This window comes from Barbus barbus (assembly GCF_936440315.1).
Source record: "Barbus barbus genome assembly, chromosome: 8".
In the NCBI taxonomy this organism is placed as follows: Eukaryota; Metazoa; Chordata; class Actinopteri; order Cypriniformes; family Cyprinidae; genus Barbus; species Barbus barbus.
In genome coordinates, this window is record NC_136736.1 from 30,943,159 (window position 1) to 30,963,027 (window position 19,869).

Here is a 19,869-nt window from a genome sequence, read left to right on the forward strand (position 1 = left end):
GCTTACGTGGTTAGCACAATGACGCAGGAACAATCACATACGTCCTTCCCAGGATTCAACAGCAAACCGGATCATGTAAACATAGAAATGCACAAAATTAGAAACCAACTTGCAATGCATTTGAAGCAAGGAACGTCTAACTTACACACACTTTCGTGGTGATGCAAACAAGACGTCCACCCAGTAAACCAAACAGACAAACATGCATTTTACTCCCAAATCAATGTGAACAGCAGTGTTTAGTATAACTGAGATACTTTAATAGCTTTTACTTTTTTATGTCTATATAGTTTGTTTTAGTTTTTGTGATTTTAGTAAATCAAGCTAAACTAAATGAAAATAAGAAATGTTATTTTTTGGCAACTAGCTGAAATTACATATGTTTATATAACTTTCAGTTAACGTTTATTTTATTTCATGTCATGAAAATGCATTTTTATGCTTCTAGTTAACTATAATGTCTTTAGAACAAACGGGATGTTTCATAAAATGACAACAGAACACAAAATATGTCAATTGTAGATCATTTTATATTCAATGGCCTATTTTGCCTTCTTAAATCAAATCTACCAGATATTGGTTTCAAAGCAGAATAAATCATCTCATGAGGCAACTGGCTCATTTTATTATTATTATTATTATTATTTAGTCATTTAGCAGACACTTTTATCCAAAGCGATTTACAAATGAGGACAACAGAAGCAAACAATAGTAGTATTAAAACAACTAAAAACAGATCCAAAACTAAAAGCAAAAACTTAATAAATACTACATATACACATTTAAAAAATAAAGAAATTAAATAAAAATGACAAATGCATAAAACAAAATTTCAAAACTTAACATTTAAATGAAAAACAAAAAATAAAGCTAAACACAATTCAAAATATTAAAGAACAAAAGGTATGAGTATAATAATGATTCTAACATAACACTAAGCCAAACACCAAAAAAAAACAACATACATATATATATATATATATATACATCCATGTTACAGAAGTAAAATTGCTTGCGAATGACTTAATAGTATGTTGACTTCATCTAAAGTGTATCATCAACTGTAACTTTAAAATAACATTACATAAATTCCTCATCAATAGATGCCAGTCTCTTAGTGGAGGGATACGAAGTAAAACTATGCAAAATGCAAATAACCCTATATATCCTTGCTAACCTAGTCACACACATTATCAGTTCACTTGATCATTACCATCTCAACCACAGCTAATTGCAACTACTCATGCAATACAAAAAGTAAACACACCCAAACAAATGTACTGTTATTTGTCACGCCAATAAAGTACAATGAACTGAGCCAAACTGATTAACTATTGAAAGCTTCTATTGTCCGTTCATCTCTATAGCCCTCTCAAACCATATATTACTGTCCAGTGATGTCAGACTCCATCAGTCTCCACCTTTAGCTTCTGCTATTCATCCAAGACTGTCTGATCCGATGTCCAATAGCATCCATACCCACAGAGATGAATCAATACTTAAGATGATTTGATCAAGCATAGCAAGGCCCAGGCAGTCTTTTTTTGCATTATAGAGCTAAACAGAGCAATTCAATCAAGAGTTTAGCTATTTTATGACCGAGTCCAAAAGAGCACTATGGGAATTTCAAGCAAAGCAGGCTGTTCTTCACAACGCTTGGGCGGCTCTCAGACATGAATCTGCATGGATATACAACCAATTGAGCCTGTTATGCGAGGCGAATATTGGATCGAACGAGAACCAGGCCATCCTGAAATTGAGGCATTAATGACTGAGCCACCAGCTTTAACTGTGTCATAGTTAGTCCTGTGTCCAAATAGTCCTGAAGTGGGATTTTGGAGCTGCTCTTCAAAGCAAAGCTTCGTATGACCTCATTCCTTGTGATGAAAACTAGTCTAAAAATGCATGTTATCCGATTCGACAACCAAAACTCACAATGTAAAACCAAAGGAATGCCAAACAATCCACACCATGTGGTATTTAAGGTGCAATATCCCTCAGATCTGCAGCACACTTAACCAAAACAGGTTTTTACAGCCAGATGTGATGAAAGAACCATCTCAAGCTCTAATGGGAACTTTATATTCTTTAGAAATCTCATATTGGTACTTTATAGAAGTCAGAAACCCCACACCTGATCTGAAAACCTATACATAACTACCACAAACTATAAAGAACCATAGACACAACCCAAACACCCTACACAGCAAATATTGTTTTAGAAGAGATTTCTTCACTGAACCTAAGAACTGCTAAAGTATTTGAGCCTTGTGTATAAAATACCAATGTAGATTTGATGCATAAAAACTAATTCTGAATCAACACTAAATAAATGATGCTGGTTATTACATATAGCAATCAGTTTTTTAAAAAATCCCAATTGAAATCTACATCAATATTGATCTGATGCTTGTGAGGCAGAGATTTACTCTACATATGCAAGAAAATAACCAGCTCTCAACCTAACACAATATATTTTGTCACTTTTAGTCGGTTCAAGCATGCACACATGAAACCCTGAAACATTTGCACGGGGGCCAAATTCTCCAATATTGAATTTTAGACAAATTAAGGCTACAGTAAACAAAGCATATTTAAATAGAATATATAGCCTAATATTCATGCTTCTGTTTCAATATTAAACAATATTCTAAGGAGCATGCTCATTGTAATGCATTTACCATTTCATCAAAACAATGTGCTACACTGCCAATCAATATTTTAGTAAACAAGTGCATGAAAAACAACCAGGTAGTAGGCTAGTTTCAAGCATAAACACAATCAATCTTGGCAGTCTTTTTGTGGCATATGCATAATAATGAGTGTATTTTGATGCAAACAGACTTTAAATGCACCTTGAACTGAATGTCAGAATTTGGCCCTCAAACGCTACAGGTTCTGGGTGTCTTTACAGGCTAGTTGGGTTAAAAGATAAACACAAGAGAAAGCCAGAACATGTGGCATTTAAGGGACCGATTATCTGACATGCAATTCTAGACCTTTAAAGTGGTGCATATTGAACAAAATGTTTAAGCAATAAATGTAATATTCAAATCAGGTAGTTTGGAATTTATTTATTTTTTCATAAGAATAAATAGCCAACAATAATGTGCAGATTGCAATGCCAGTATTTATTACTACAGAATGATTGCATTTACTAATTCTGCAACTAATCCAAATTAAATGCATATACAGGTAAACACTGTCATTTACCGTCAAATAAAGGCGATGATAAACAGACGGGGATGCTCGGAACAGCTGATGTGCGCAGCCGAGGGCCTCTGAGGGTCCAGTGGGCTCCTTCCTCCTAAACCATCCGTCTCAGCGCGACCGAACCTCTCCGAGCCCAGCCCAGATGATATCTACTGCGCAGCGTCCAGCCGCGTTCATCTCTTATTCATTTACAAAGAGCCCCGGATCCGCTCAATGCCACTGAAAACACTCGCACACGCGTGGCCGGGTGTACAGCTTCATCTGAACGCTCAAGAGATGCGTCCTGCTGAATGTTGCTTTGCATTTGTCTTGGATTAATTCCACGGGCTTTGCGTCTGCTTTTGTTTTGAGCATCCGCGAGCTCACGAGAGGGAGGCGTTCACTCACACTGTTGTAATGTTCGATTCGCCAACGAGTCAACCTGCTGAACCGGTTCCTTTGAATGATTCGTTCTAAACGATTCGATAGGCGGCTGTTCACACAGAACTGGTTCAAAGTCTTTAGCCATTACGAATCTTTTCGTAGAAGACTAGTTTAGCTAAAGTTAAATAAAATAGTCCTTAAAGAATAGTTACATAACATTTACCCCCGGTTTCACAGACAAGGCTTAAGTCTAATCCTAGACTAAAACCTGAAATAAACTTGCACTGATTGGTCTTAAAACATATCAGTGCCTTTGTTTTGTCTCTGACTCAAGATGATCCTGAGTAAACAGCGCCACCTTTAAAATAAGCTGTACACCGCTGTATATTCTACTATGAATGTATTTTAATAGAAGAAATCAAAAATAAATTGCCTCAATTGATTAATTGAACCGTTTGCTTGTACACGGTTCATCGTAATGAATCACCCAAATGATTCAGTAATATGAACTGATTCATTTGTCACAGTGGGGGGTGAACAAGGGTGGAGACGAAGAAAAATAAGCTTAATTTGCTTATTAATAGAGTAGGTCGTCTAAAAATTTAAATCTGCTGAAAATGTATACTGACCAAAACAGGACTGGAGTGGTGTGGATTATTGTGATGTTTTTATCAAATGTTTGGAATCTCATTCTGACGGCACCCATTCACTGCAGAGCATTCATTGGGGAGTGAGTGATGATTTCTAAATTTCTCCAAATCTGTTCCCATTAAGGAACAAAATCATCTACATTTTGGATGGCCTGAGAGCGAATAGATTTTAGATTTGTATTGCAAGCACTAATAAAATACAAAAATGTAGCACGCCTAAAGCTGAATTACTTTCAGAACAATGTGTGAACAAAGTCTGTTTGGAGCTGGATTAATTTCTACATTAGGTATTTCCATATAAAGCTTACCTTTCCTATATACTGCATATAAACACTCAAACTCTGGCTATAGGATTCTAATAAAATACAATGTGTAATAAACTGCAAATGTGCTTTGGGTCTCCATGAATATTTGACTAAGCTGACAATTGTACTGTACTTTAAATTCTTTGTTAACTTCTTAAAATTTAAAACTCATTCTTCATCAAAACTAACACATAAATCAAACTCAATGCAAAGATATAAGAAATTAATTTATTGAAAAAAAATTACATTTATAAAAGCAACTATAAACCTTAGTCTGATCACGCACGGAGTCAGACAGTACAGTAAGTATAGATGACATGGCGGGCCATTTCCTTATTACCACTGGACTGGTATATCAGGGATAGGTTGTAGGCAATCTCTCTTCTCAAGTCCACTTGATCATCATCAATCCCCTTCAAATGACAAGAGAAATCATTTACATTTAAAACAGCCTATTAATATGTGGATAAACACACACACACACACAGTACAGAGCTTTTGAATGTGTCTCTCTCTGTTGAGAGAATTTGTGAGGTCTCTGATGATTTATGGATCCATGTTGGATCATAGAGATATTAAACTGAAAGCATCTTACCTCCAGTTTGAGTGGGGGGAGGGTGAGGGCTTTCTCATAGTAGTGAATGGCTAAATGACTGAGTCCAAGTTGGTGTAAAGCCCGACCGATATTATACAGAGACTCTTGACAATGACCTCTGAGATCCACATAGCGCCACAGGAATGAGAAACCCTGACAAACAACCAAAATATGTGATGTATGCGCAAATCCATTCATCTATCTAAACAGGGACCTCTGGTTAAAATGACTGTTTTTATTAATTACTTATTTACTATTACTACTAGTCTTGAATTGAAATAACTCCAAACATCAAGGAAATTAAAAACATACTCAATTTTGCATAACTAAAATGAAGCATACTTTAACCATACCAGTTTTTGCATCGTGCCATTATTTTTTATGACAATTAAGCACCTTTGCCCCATGAATTCTAATTACTGCAACATGTCTGGGCAGTAAAATACACATACAAAAATTTGAATAAATAAATACATTTTAATAGCTTAAAATAATAGCCTTTTAATAGCCTAAAATAAATCTGTAATGCAATGCTTTTAAAATTTTAATTTAGTGTACAATATCTTAATATTACAATTAATAAATACTTTAACATAAATGATATGACATGATATAGAATTGTATCTTTCTTATACAAAAACATTTTTTCATTTTTATAATCTTATTGCATGTTCTAATAAAGCTAACTTAAGAGGAAATTTCAGCAACTTTGCTTCTAAAAGTAACTAGAAAAACGCACATCATACTGTACCTGCACAATGAGTGGATGCCTTTTCATGACAAACTTCTGACAGGCCATATGGAAGAACGTGAGACCAACAACCAAACTATGAATAGGATGATCAGGCTGGCTTCTGAACGCTTGCATGTACTGACCTAACCAGTGAAGAGATAATAATACTACTAAACTATTTTTAATAGTACAGTTTCCACCAGTTATGTCATATATAAACACAAATCAATTATACAGCTACCTATGGCACAGTCATGGGCAAAACCTAATAATGAACACCAGAATTGTGGGATAGCAAATGCATACCAAGTGCATGTTTGAAAGTCCCAGAAACCAGCGAGGTGTGTCCATTGAGAAGGTAGAGTGCATGGTTATCGGGATGTTTGAGCATGAGACGCAGACAGAAACGATGATGTCTGGCATCCTGAGAGTGCAGGATAACCTGATTAAACACGTTCCACAGCTGACTCCGTTCCACGTTGTCCATTAACATCAGCCTGCAACAGATATAGAGTATATATCAAGTACTTAAAGACAAGTTCTCTATTGAGAAAGAAGCCCAAATGGTCACTTAAAGCCACTTCTCAATCAAATAAACAGCACTTTGTAATCAAATAAAGAAACTTTTAGCCTCAAACTTGATTTTCAACCCACTATTCCTCAAGGAGAACCATTTCTCAGATATTAGACTTGAGGTTATCTTGAGATTTAAACATATGTTGCCCCTTGTGTGATTGTTTATGCAGTATTCGGCTAATTTGATCATAGTAAAACTGTATAAAATAAAACTAATAAAAACTGCATTTATTTTGGTGGTAAATGTAGGATTGTTTGTTTTAAACATTCTGTATTGTGTTTTTAAAAACTGATTAAATTTATATACATGAAATAAGACGAATGAATGAGAAGAAAAAACTCAAAATCACAAATACACATTTAATCAGTTAAATAAATCAATAAATATGTAAATAAATAAATAAACAATCATTTAAATAAAAAATGAAATTGGTAAATTAGTGGAAAATGCAGGATTCCGTGTTTTAAACATGACAAAACTATGATCAAATTTGCCAAATACTGTATAAACAAGCATTAATTTAAAAATAAATAATAAAATAAAAAAAAACTAATTGTAAGAAGTTTTTAAAAACACAGAATAAAGAATATCATCTAGAAATTGTTGGTGGAAAACGCATAAATCAAATTAGCCAAAATACTGCGTAAACAAACCAGGTTTTGATTTCTTGGCTGATTTTATTTAGGATGCTGAATATATAGACAGATTTAGCCCACCTTATATAGTCGTAAGCTTTGCGGAAGTTGTGGTCGAGGAAGGCGGCGGACAGGCCGAGGTATTCCAGCTCTTTGCGCTTCACACGGTCGTCGTAGAAGGAATAGTACTCTAAAGTGGAGTCCACTAATAACTCGGCCTCTGCGAAGCGCTTCACCTCACACAGAACGGTCAAACAGCGCTGTAACAGCTTCCACCAGTCGTCTCGAGAGAGGACACTCGTCTTACCTTAGAGAGAAAGACACTGAGATACTTAGGCAGATGTGGAGACATCAGCTGAAAAGGTAGGATGTTTCAGAGAATTAGCAAGTAATTGCATCTAGATTTAAGTTTAAAAGATTTGTTGACTTTAAAGAACCAACAACTCTGTTTTAGTCCCTCTAAAGCTGGTTTAATTTCAATCGACTGCTGCTGGGTTGTAGTATGTAAATATTATTGATCATAGAATTCATTATGTGATCCTCAAGTCTGTGGACAGTTTGAAGTGAATGGCACAATGAATGAGTAGTTAATGTAGTTAAATCTGATGTGCTTTACCCGTCACATCCAGATACGCTGCATCCTGGTCAACAATCTCGGTCAGGTTGTTGCGTGACACTTTTATAAGCTTCAGATGTTTGACTCCAGAGGACGTGTCAGAGACGACACACACCTGAGCCCTCACCATCGCCACCTTCACAAAACAGAAAACACAACCACATCACAAACCTTAGATGAAGAGAATTCATTTCATGAAAAATGTCATTTATTCAGCAAGGATGCATTAAATAGATCAAAAGTGACAGTAAAGACATTTATAATGTTACAAAAGACTTCTATTTCAAATAAAATAAATATTAATAAAATAATCTTAAAAACATGCATCACGGATATACTATGTTTTCAACATTGATAACAATAAGAAATGTTTCTTGAGCAGCAAATCAGCATATTAGAATGATTTCTGATGCTGAAAATTCAGCTTTGCATCACAGGTAACAAATTACATTTTGAAATAAATTCAAACTGAAAACAGTTACTTTAATTAGCAATAATATTACAATTTTTATTGTATTTATTTTGATCAAATAAATGCCGCTTTGGTGCCCATAAGAGACTTGTTTTAAAAAATAAATAAAAAAATATTAGTGAACCCAAATTTTGAATGGTAGTGTGTGTTGCGATTTATGTACATCTTTGCCGTTTTTGAATTTTATTCTATATATATCCAATTATACTTGCTACAAGTCACAAACTGCTCTCTTTATATCATCATCAGACATTAAGCACAGCCAGATTCTGACCTTCAGGAGCATGGACAGCATGGTCAATACAGTATCAATGTAATCATCAGTGCGTCCTTGAGAATGCAGAAGAGTCGAGCGATGCAGCAACAGCTTCAGTTCCTGAAAAACATCACACACGTAATCATACACAAGCTCAACCCTGTATCTGCACCTGCAAACACAACACTAAATCATGCACACACCTGCTGGGCTGCAGAAGAGTCCTGTGCAAGGGTTTCAGCATCATACATGGGCTCCAAGGCCTTAAGGGCCATGTTGGGACGTCCCAACTGCTGCTGGAGGGTGGAGAGGGCCAGACGCGCATCTAGATGGAGTGGAGCCATTTCAACAACCTTAGTGTAGCTCTTTGCTGCAACCTCCAAATGACCAAGCGCCTTTAGACACTCTGCAAATCAACAAGCAAATCAAGATCAGATGACATTATAAATGATTTCAGTATTATAATGACAGACTTTTTTCATTGTTTTTCCACATTTAGTGCAAAAAAGCATGTAACCTGCATGTCGGAGCCAAACGACCGCTAGGTTGTATCTCTCTGAGCAGACGATGGCGGAGAGCAGAGGCAGGGCAGATTTATACTCGCCCTCTTCCATAAAAGCCTCGGCCACATCCAAATACAAATCGCCCAGCTCCTCCGGGCTCTGCTCCATCAGTGACGTCAGCATGGGCTAAAGACAAAATGTCACAGGCGAGAAAATCAAATATGGATGAGACATCCGTCGTCACATTTATTCTATCATTTGGAAGAGGCAATTTTCAGTGTTAACACGTTAAAAGGTTTTGGTTACACTTCATGTTAAGGTGTCCTTGTTACAGTGTAATTATATGCATTTAAGTACTGAGTAATATTAATTAACTACATGTACTTACTCTATATGGTTAGGGTTAGGATTAGGGTTACTTGCATGTAATTATGCATAATGTATTGTTATTATAATAGTAAGTACATGTAATATGTGTAACAAGGACACCTTAAAGTAAAGTGTTACCAATGTTTCCTTCTGAAAGTTAAAACGGCATTCAGCAGGTATTTGTGAATATACACAAACTAAACACAAATATGATGCTTAAAATAGAAGGCGTTGGTTTGCAAATTATGTGTTTTCACAAGTGTTTCAGTAGAAAACCTGTTTAAAATGTATTTAATACAAGGTGAGAAAGATGTTTGGAAATCAGTTGTATAAATGAGAGCTTGTGTATGTGTTTAAATGTACTTACATCCAGAGGTTTGATGACGTTCTGGTGGATGAGACACACCATCATCTTCACTCTGATGTCGATTGGAACATCATCAGGAATCACCACCTCTAAAATTTTACCTATGCATTTAAAAACATGTCATAAATGTGATCACAATGCTTTTCTCTGATTAATGTTATTATCCAAACTAACATCTGCACTGCAAAGGCTGCATAATACAAAGCACACAATGAATAGAAGAAAACATACTATTATTATTAATCATCTGTGGTATTGCATTACACATTACGACAGAACATTTATTATTTGTCTTACCTTTTTCCTCTTCAGAGTCTTTTTTCTGCTCCTCTCCTTCTGTATCTTGTGCAGGCGTCTGGTCAGCCGTCTCAGTCTGCGTCTCTGTCTCCTTCTCCTCTCTTTTCAAAACAATGCCACAAAACTTCACCAGCGCCTACAGATGCACACATTTGAGCATTTACATTAAAAAGAGTACAATAGAGGGGAAAAGGTAAGCCACTTAGAACCATCATTTCTTTCTTCAGAACCTCTTGTCCTCTTGAGCGGTTCCCAACTTTATAAAGCTAAATGTAATTATGATTTTTTTTATTTTAAATTGCATCACTTTTTGTAAATAGTTCATTTTATTGTTTAATTTTATTCAGAATTGGTATTTTCTTTTTTTACATTATAAACAATGATATTATTAATAATAATAAAACATAAAATTACCACTAATAATACAAATCCATGCATTCAAATGATATAAATTGTAAAAATATAAATCATAATTGATAATTACAGAATATTATTTTTATGCAAGTGTACATTGACATAAAATGTTATTTAAAAAACATTTTTTGTTTGTTTTATATTTCTTTATTCATTATATTTTATATATAAAAACGAATCGTTTAAAGACTCGTTTTTATATATAATATTGGACAAAAAATATATATTATTACTTTTTTGTAAACATTTGATCAATTTTACTGTGACAAAATACACATGAATTATTACACATAGTTTTATAAAGGATATAAATAATCTTCTTGCTCAGAGTTCTGCATGTTTTCATTACGTTTGTCTTTTTTCAACTGTCCTCATATTAACTTTAGGCATCATGTCTTATCCATACCCTGTTCTGCTCTCTATATTTTCAATATTTGCCACTGAAAAGCCTGCTAGTCTTTTCTGACCTCACCTCCAGGGCTTTATCATGTTGGTGATTGGCTATGAAGAGTTCAGCAGCCATGTTGACACACTCATGCGAGACCAGTTCAGGATGTCTCTCCAGAGCTTCCTCCATGACTCCTATAGCGGACAGCAACTCATTGCTCTCATAGTAACTCCTGAAATAAACACAAGCACAGTTCTGGGGTAACAAACTATACAAGCAGAGATATGTACTTTATGGCTTTCAGAAGTTGTCATGGCATTAATGGCACAACCATGAGCTCATTAACATGTCAACATATAAATAAATAATAAGTCTTAAAGGTACAGTAGCAAAAACTATTTAAACCTTGACTAAGAAAAGATGGGAGCATCTTACTTAGCCATGTCTCGTGAGAGCTGCATGAACTGTTCTCCATCGGAGGGTGGCAGCAGGCTGAGGATGCGGCGATACCCGTCCATGGCCTGCTTGTGCTCCCCGATCTGCTCATAAAGGCTCGAGCGCTCCCACAGGTACTGAACATTACTGGGGTCGTATTTAATCGCTGGGAACAAAGCAGTAGCAGTCATGTCCTAATTAAACACATTCGTGCTAGACACATTTCACAAAGGCATCTCAGTACTTTAGCATCTGCTGAATTAGAGTCATGTGATGGCCCGTTAGTCAACAGCGATACACTACATCTCACTGTATATTTTAACACCCAAACCAATTATTTTAAGAAACCATTTGAGATAGACACACAGACGTATATTAATATTCTACAGTTTAATTATTAACTAGTTTTATATAAATACACATACTACCTTTCAAAAATGAGGGGTCAGTAAGTTATTACTACACGTTTATTCAGTAAGCACACGTTAAATTGAGCAATAAAGACAGTAAAAGACATTTGCATTATTTGAAAAATAAATAAATTATATTTCAAGGAGACATTACATTGATCAAAACTTTCAAATAATTTCTGTTCTTTTGAAAATGTATTGTGGTTTCCAAAAAAATATTAGCAATAAATGCAGCCTTGGTGAGCAAAAGAGATTCAACACCTTTGAATGGTAGTGTTTTTTCTGGTCGACTAGTAGTCATTCATTTGAAGCATTAGTCGACTAATCGCACGTTTATTTATAAACCATTTAAATCATAATAATGAGCCTTTAATTGCCTACGTAGCCTAATAAGGGCTCAAGAATATGCATAAACCAACATTTTGGTCAACCAAGCCTCGTCTGGTCGACTAACGGTTAGTCGACTATTAGGGGGCAGCCCTAGTAGATATGTATACAGACCTTTAGTGTAGCAGATGATGGCTTGCTTGACGTTGTCCTGCTCCAGGGACATGTCTGCCAGTTTGACCCACTCCTCACAGTCACTGGGGTTCAGATGAGCAGCGATCAGTCCGAACTGAAGCGCTTTCTCCATGTCCCCCTGATCCTCATGGATCATAGCCAGCGTGGAGAACGGCTCGTATGCCACAGGAGCTGAAAGAGATGAGGGTTTATTTATCTATGACACTGATTAATGTGCAGAAACTACTACAATTAAAACACTCTCTTTTTGTTCGAGTGACCCAGGTCAACTTTTGTTATTGCACCAAATAACTAAAACAACTCACCTTGGCGAATGATCTCCATGCACATCAGGATGGCATCCTCCTTGTCTCCTCTAGCGTAGCGGATGTTAGCCTCTCCCATGAGTCCTCTGAGAGCCCGCGGTAACTTACTGCGGTGACGTCTCTCCTAAAAAAATAACCAACCTAGTGTGCTTAGAAATAAACTGAACATTTGAGCAATGCTTCAAAATTATCATGATCAATAATAGTGATTATTGATACCTGTAGGCCTTAGCAAAAAATGTGGTACTTCTGATATTTCTTTATTTAGAAAGTCTTAATCTATTACTAGAGTAGTTCCTGACTTTATTTATCAAAATATAATGAATAAATTAATTTCACTCATTTTAATATATAATATTAGATTACTTTTTTGTAAAATATTTATTGTTATTGATTATTAATGCTGACCTACCAGGGCAATCTACCAACCTTCATCATTTTCTTATTCTCACGGTTCAGCTCCATTTCTAAGGCAAATACATCTCCGGGTGTGACTTCATTGCCGTCATTGTCCTCTTCTTCTTCGTCATCTTCATCATCATCATCATCATCATCATCATCATCATCATCGTCATCGTCATCTCCATCCTCCTCTCCAATGTCTTTCCACTCCAACTTTCCATCTTCATTATCTTCATCCTCCTCCACACACTCCTCCATTCCCTCTCCGATCATGGAGGCAAAAGCTTTCTGAACAGATGGACTGACTCCTTCTGTCGTCTCTGTCAGAGATCACACAAAATACTTGTGATGTTGTGTGACGCTGAATATTGATTCCCACCTGCCTCATTCAAATGCTCTTGATGTGTTCATCATACAAGCAAGAATATGAAACTAAAATCTGATCTATCGGCTGTCAGTCAACCAATAAATCCTGGGATCAAAAAACACAGTGTTCGAGGTTGATAAGATTTTTTTTTTTTTTATAAATTAATCTTTTTATTCCATAAGAATGCATTACATTGATAAAAAGTGAGGGTAAAGACATTTCTAATTTCACAAAAAAAAAAAAAAAAATTGCAAATTATCAAATACATTTTGTTTTGATCTTCTGCTTATCAAAGAATCTTGAAAAATGTATCAAAGCTTCCACAAAAATATTTGTTTTAACAGTTTTGTTAATAATATGAAATATGTCTTGAGCAGCAAATCAGCATATTAGAATGATATCTGAAGGATCATGTGACACTGAAGACAAAAAAAAATAGCTTTGCATCACAGGAAAAATTACATTTGAAAACGCATTAAATTAGTAAACAGTTATTTAAAATTGTAATAATATTTCAGAATATTACTGTTTACCTCAAACTTTTAAATGGCAGTGTAATTTATAAAACACTGATTTAACATGCACGATATTCTGAAAATGATGTTTAAGTTATTTTCTGTTCTCTATGCATTCTGCAATACGTTTAGCCTTACTTTAATAAATAATTTCTTACAATTAGGGATTTCAGCTCTTTGCCACATAAATCTCTTATTCCTCTGTGCACACATAAACCAAACAATGCACACCGGTTCTCAACTGTGTTATTAAAGATCATCTATATCATATTTATTCAGTTTGAAATAAGGCTAAGTATCTATTCCAGTCTGCAGCGTGCATATTATTTATAAATTTATAAGTTAGATTTTTGGTTTCAAGATGCATGCAAAATTATCTCATGTTTCATATATTAATGTCTAATTTTGAGGTTATATTAATGTGTTTTGTGGGCTACTTTTTGGATCCGATTGCATAAACTGCTTAGACTTTAACTTACGAGTTAGTCATCTATTATTATTTTTTCTTTTTCTTCTTCAGAAAGGTTCATACCTTTAAGTCGGTTTTAAAAAAAAGTTATATTAGTCTAATTTGAATCCGATAAGTAATGCTGATCACTAGTTTTTAAGGGTTCTGTTGTTAACTGGTCCACTGTAAAGACTGTGAGGTTTCCTAAAAATACCTCATTAGTACTTTCTATCCCTTTCACCTATAGTGTTCCCCCAGAAAGCTACAAAAAGCCTGGGGATGCATGTGATATATCCACCTGTTTGGGGGTTCTGTGTTTCTTTAGCACTTGGTTTTTCAGCAGCTTCGTCGTCGTCATCATCATCATCATCTCCCTTCTGCTCCAGAAACACAACATGAGTCACATGCTGCTCCATAGTAACTCAACAACACATGGAGCATGTCCAAATCACATTCCACAGTAACTTCTCAGTATATATGCCCCATAACAGACTGTATATTTATTACATTCATATAACGTTAGATGCTAGAATAAAAGATGAATATTATTACCTTATCCTTGGCTTTTCTTTCCTCTCTCCGCCTTTCAAACTCCTCGAAAGTTATCTTTCCTTCTAAATAATCATTCAATTCGGACATTGTAGAAAGTTTACTGCTTCATGTGACCGAGTATAAACATTACACTGGTGCACGCTTCCTGCGGTTCTGCCTTCAGCCAATCAGAGAGCTCAAATTCTTCTTCGACGGTGAATGAAACACAAACACAGGTTACGTCTTTCCAAAATTCCAAAAGACCCACATCGCCATCAAGCGTCAAAGGAATATAACACAATCCACGGGGGAAGACAACAAAATATTTACTTTTCATAAAGTATATAAAAAATATATATATTTATTAGTGCTGTCAAACGATTAATCGCATTCAAAATGGACGTTTTTATTTACATATATGTGTATATATACAGTATATTTTGAAAATATTTACATGTATTTGTATTCAAATCATTTATATTATAAATATATATATATATATATATGCATGAGTGTATATTTATATATGCATATACTGTGTAAACTATTTTTTTTTATTTTGGATGCATTTTACTAATATATATGTACTATTATTATTTTGCTGAAGGCACTGAACCACTGACAAAAAAAAAAAAAGTCAAAAGTCAGTTTTTATTATTAAAAATTCACTTCATATTTATTCTTTCATTGATTTCAATCTCTAGGTGGTACATAACTGTACAATGTTGATATTATACATCAATAAATACTATGCATCATGTATGCATCTCTGAGTAAGATCATAATGTCCTCCATGCATGAGGGGAATTTCACTCTGTTTTTGGACTGTTGTTCAGTATTTCCTGTGCTGGAAAAATGAGCTTTTGTAGCATTTTAATCTTCTCTTCCTCAGTTTTGAAGTTGAGCTCAAGGAGAGGAACCTAAACACATGAAACATATGAGGAATATTATTGAGAATGCAATACTGAAACCAGAGATTGAATGGTTGGTTAAATCTCTCTAGTTGTTCGTAACACCATATTTCTATGACTAAATACTGCCTAAGTATCAGTGTTATATTGCTATTAATTAATTAAACCAAGGAAGTCGGATTCAAACTAAGTAATATTTTTATATTAATTTAATAATATTAATCATACATTATTTATGTAACACCTTTCAAACAAATCTAATGCAATTTAAACTAAGTGCTGAACAGCATTGTTTCCCACAATGCTCCTGACTGCACTGAGCACTGCCTGGTTGGAGACGTGCAGGTCTGGGATGGAGGTCAGGGAGGGCAGCAGCTGAGGTTTATCGAGTCGCAAACACAGATCCAACATGTGCAGCCACCTCTGAATCTTATCCGACTGTTTGCCTGTGAGGACACAGGAACTGGTCACAGCTGAAGTGTGATGGTTTATGGTTGAAGAAAGAGAAAAAGTGGAGATACTAACCTTTCTCTAGGAGCTGGTCCAGTGTGTCCTTCTGTAGCAGTTTCTCCAGTGGGGTTTGGGGGAAGTGCTCCAGCAATCCCAGACAGTGGATGGCTTTCAGTAGGTCTGTGGGAGACATTGTTGGAAGGTAGGACTCCAAGACCATTGTTACACTGACCAGAAACCTAATTGAAAAGCAGCATGTGTAACTGATAGCCTATGATTTTAATTGTAAAATGATGTGCAACTTTTAGAAATCTTACCAACCCCAAACTTCTGAACGGTGAGTGTAAGTGATTAAGAATCAAAATTACAGCTTACTGTGTTTTTTTTACTTCCAGGTCATGATTGAGGAGTGAAAAGACTTTTAAAACAGAAAGAAGGTCTTTCAGGGTCAGACTGTCGGACTTCTGGATGATTCTCTCTGAAAATGCATCCAACAGGACCACAGGTCTGAACAAGAGATTCTCAAATGTTACCAGAAAGAGAATCACCTGGAAAACATTTTAAAAAAATAATAAAGAACAAAAAACAATCCTGCACAGTTTACTGCACTAAAGCTGATTCTGTAATTCATCACAGACCACTAATAATAAACACACCTTTCTGCTCGAACACTGCAATGTTAAAGGCAGGAATGCACCAATATATTCAGGCCAATGATAGCACATCATTTTTATTATGGCCAATAACTAAAATGATGGTTGATAATATGTACTATTGTTCAAAGGTTTGGGGCTGGTAAGATTTAGTCTCTTGTGCTCACCAAGACTGCATTTATTTAATCAATAATACAGAAAAAAATTGTTTTTTTCAGGGTCTTTTGTAACATCATAAATACTGTCACTTTTTGAGTGTAATTGCTGAATACAAGTAATAAATTCATAATCAAAATCAATCATACTGATGCCAAACTTTTGAAGTAGTGTACATGTATGCTGCTTTATCTATTTATACCATTACTACTAAATATACTGGAAGAAATCATACATTTCAAATGAAATTAGGCATTGTTTTTCGTCGTTTCTTTTACAATGATGATAAAAATCTACTATATTCTATTAAAAGAAAAGTCAATGTGCAAAAAAAAAAAAACATGGGCAATTGTTTGGTACTTTTACAACCTGGCATACAAAAAATATTTTGTTTAAATTGCAAAAATTAGGTTTAATACTACCTGTATAGATCATCTAATAAAAATGTGAGTTGTGCTTGACTCACTACCACACAAATACTGTGCATTCCTCTTTAAACGTACAGTTAATTTTCACATGGATCAGTTAAACTGAAGGCTTAGATCAGTAGATATCACACCTGTTTGTTGGACCACATATCAAATGTGTTGGCCATGTACTCCGAGATGGAGCTGAAGAGGGTGTAGTTCCTGTAGTGAAGCTCATGGCAGGTCTTCAGTAGCGAAATAAGTCTACTGAAGGGAAATTCATGCACGTTTTCTGCAGGAAGCAATGAGAAGTAATGCAACAGTTATAGGTCTTGATTCACTCATTCTAACCGTTTAATGTAGTTCTGGGAACATCAGAGGATCACCAGCTATATTCTTGCTGCAGACATCCAGCAGAGGTTTGAAGTTCAGGCCCATGGCAGCCAGGCTGGAGAACATGTACTGGGTGTTGGGTGGACTCGACTCTTCTGCCAATGACAGACCTTTGGTCTGAGGGAGGATAGATAAAACACTACTTCTACTGCATGTTTTTATGTGCTTTAAATAAAGAAAATGAACTGAGAATCCATCAAATTGTATATTCGATACATTTTAGGTGATATACATAATAAATCGATTGTAATCTAACCACCAGCTCCTTTGTTAGTCTGAAGTGCTCACTGTTAATTGAGAACGCACCCTCTGTTGACCCACACAACTTTGTGGCGATGCCAACACAACTAGAATGTGCGGCGAAAACTCATCTTGCTCAGAAGTTGTCAGTGAAAACAGCAGGTGAAATAGTAGTAGTATCAGTGTAAATATTAGTTCTAATATTCAATTGCAATAAAATTATACAATTCAGTTCGAAACATTTTGAAATGATTCATAATTATTTTCTCTATACATGTAATCTGCTATCATTATTTTATATTATAATACATTTTTATTATATTGTATTTTTATATTAGATTTTATTATTTTAATAATTTTTAATAATAATAATTAAAATAATTAAAAGTTTTTATAATATACTATAATAATAATCATTGTATGGGTAAATTATTAAATGATTTATTAAAATACTTTTAATATCAATTTTTAAATCAAATATTTATTTGTTTGTTTATTTTCCTGTCTTTTGATGTCTATGCTTAAATTTTTCCCTTTATTATTTTTGCAGACGTCACTAATGTGATTGTATGGGGAAACATCAGTGGTAGTTTCCATATTGACCTACAGAGGGCGAAGGTTTTTAGATATGATGGCGCAATTTGGGGACCAGATGGTTTTTCTCAGCAAGTCATGGAAATGATTTATGATTGGTAAATATCATTGTGCTGCATGAATCATATAAACCATATGGCTCTTTAATGCAATCCCATTTATGAATCATAATAAAGGGTATCAGTAAATAAAAATCTGACAAAACATGGTTAAACTAAACTGGCATCTTCAATTACATCACACATGCATGTTCCAAACATATCATAAATAGTCTAAATACATGATTTATTTGCTACTCGTGTAATTATTGTTGTTGTTTTTTATAAGGAAACGGCAGACAGATTTTATGAGTTTAGTACATAAACACCATACCACAATTTCATCAAAGACCAACAAGGCCACAGCAATATCTACAACTAATGGAATAATGACCATTTTAAAGACCTGGAATAATGATGGATCTCCAGAGGACGTCTTCTCATTGGGTGCAATTAGTACAGGCAAGGCTATCTGAATCATTCTCAAACATGAAACAAATAAGGCTATATACTGTATAATGTATATTTGATATGACAGGTGAATGAGCAAGACTGACCTTTGTAAATCTGCAGGGCAGTTTGGGATTCCAGCAGGTTTGGCGTTTTCTATGCCTGTGTGTGAGCTTCAGGGACGGCTGCTGGTCAGGGCGCTCAGATGTTACCGTGACAGATGAGTTGAGGCAAAAACTTAACGCTTGTGCTGATGAACTTAAAACAACGTTTTAAAAACAATCAGAAAACGCATGATCGGCTTTGATAAGATTGCAATGGTTAAAGTTGTTTCATCCAATTATTTGCTTTAGGAGAGAGTCACTGCTGCTCAGATGCATGACGGACTTCAATGACTCACTCCTTCAGTAACACGACACATCATTATTCTAATCAGAACACTTTTTAAAGCTATATCTATAGCATCTGAATGCTTCAAATGACTAGTGTTATGACCTTGGCATATAAAAATATTCAGCTTAATTCATGAAAGACTGTTAGGCTTCAATTCAAGTCATGAACATGTGCATATTTTTTGTTCATCAAGTCGTTTTTTGTTAAATGCATAAATGTAAGCATACGTTCTCAGAAAAAAAGGTACAAAATCTGTTACTGGAGCAGTATACCTTTTCAAAAGGTATATGTAACAAAGTACTAATATGTACCTTTATATGCACCCTTTAGGGGTAAATAAGGTACAAATTAGTACCTTTTGAAAAGATACTGCCCTATTGACAGCTTTTGTACCTTTTTTCTGAGTGTGAGAGGACTTCAAGTCAAAAATTTTGAAAACTGGATTACAGGAATAGATTTTAACTTATTTTTTGTGTGTGTTTTAAGTGTTTACCTG

General features: G+C 35.0%; 2 protein-coding genes across 2 annotated transcripts; both read right to left on the bottom strand.

The window, feature by feature from the left end:
• Positions 1-4,739: 4,739 nt before the first annotated feature.
• LOC306873525 (general transcription factor 3C polypeptide 3-like) lies at positions 4,740-14,885 on the bottom strand. The gene is made up of 18 exons (XM_079422877.1): positions 14,710-14,885; positions 14,456-14,534; positions 12,855-13,147; positions 12,426-12,549; positions 12,100-12,291; positions 11,189-11,354; positions 10,838-10,985; positions 9,952-10,087; positions 9,655-9,755; positions 8,933-9,104; positions 8,619-8,821; positions 8,434-8,535; positions 7,688-7,823; positions 7,153-7,378; positions 6,166-6,356; positions 5,878-6,002; positions 5,127-5,279; positions 4,740-4,944 (listed from the first exon to the last, which is right to left on the bottom strand). Exons 1-18 carry the CDS (start codon positions 14,794-14,796, stop codon positions 4,822-4,824), a joined length of 2,757 nt encoding a protein of 918 aa, XP_079279003.1. The 5' UTR covers positions 14,797-14,885; the 3' UTR covers positions 4,740-4,821.
• A 612-nt stretch (positions 14,886-15,497) lies between these two features.
• Positions 15,498-18,189, bottom strand: LOC306874341 (FAST kinase domain-containing protein 2, mitochondrial-like; the record flags this gene model as incomplete). The annotated part of the gene is made up of 8 exons (XM_079424306.1): positions 15,498-15,608; positions 15,900-16,045; positions 16,125-16,288; positions 16,425-16,597; positions 17,418-17,557; positions 17,652-17,775; positions 17,915-18,005; positions 18,173-18,189. 8 exons carry the CDS (start codon positions 18,187-18,189, stop codon positions 15,498-15,500), a joined length of 966 nt encoding a protein of 321 aa, XP_079280432.1.
• Positions 18,190-19,869: the final 1,680 nt, after the last annotated feature.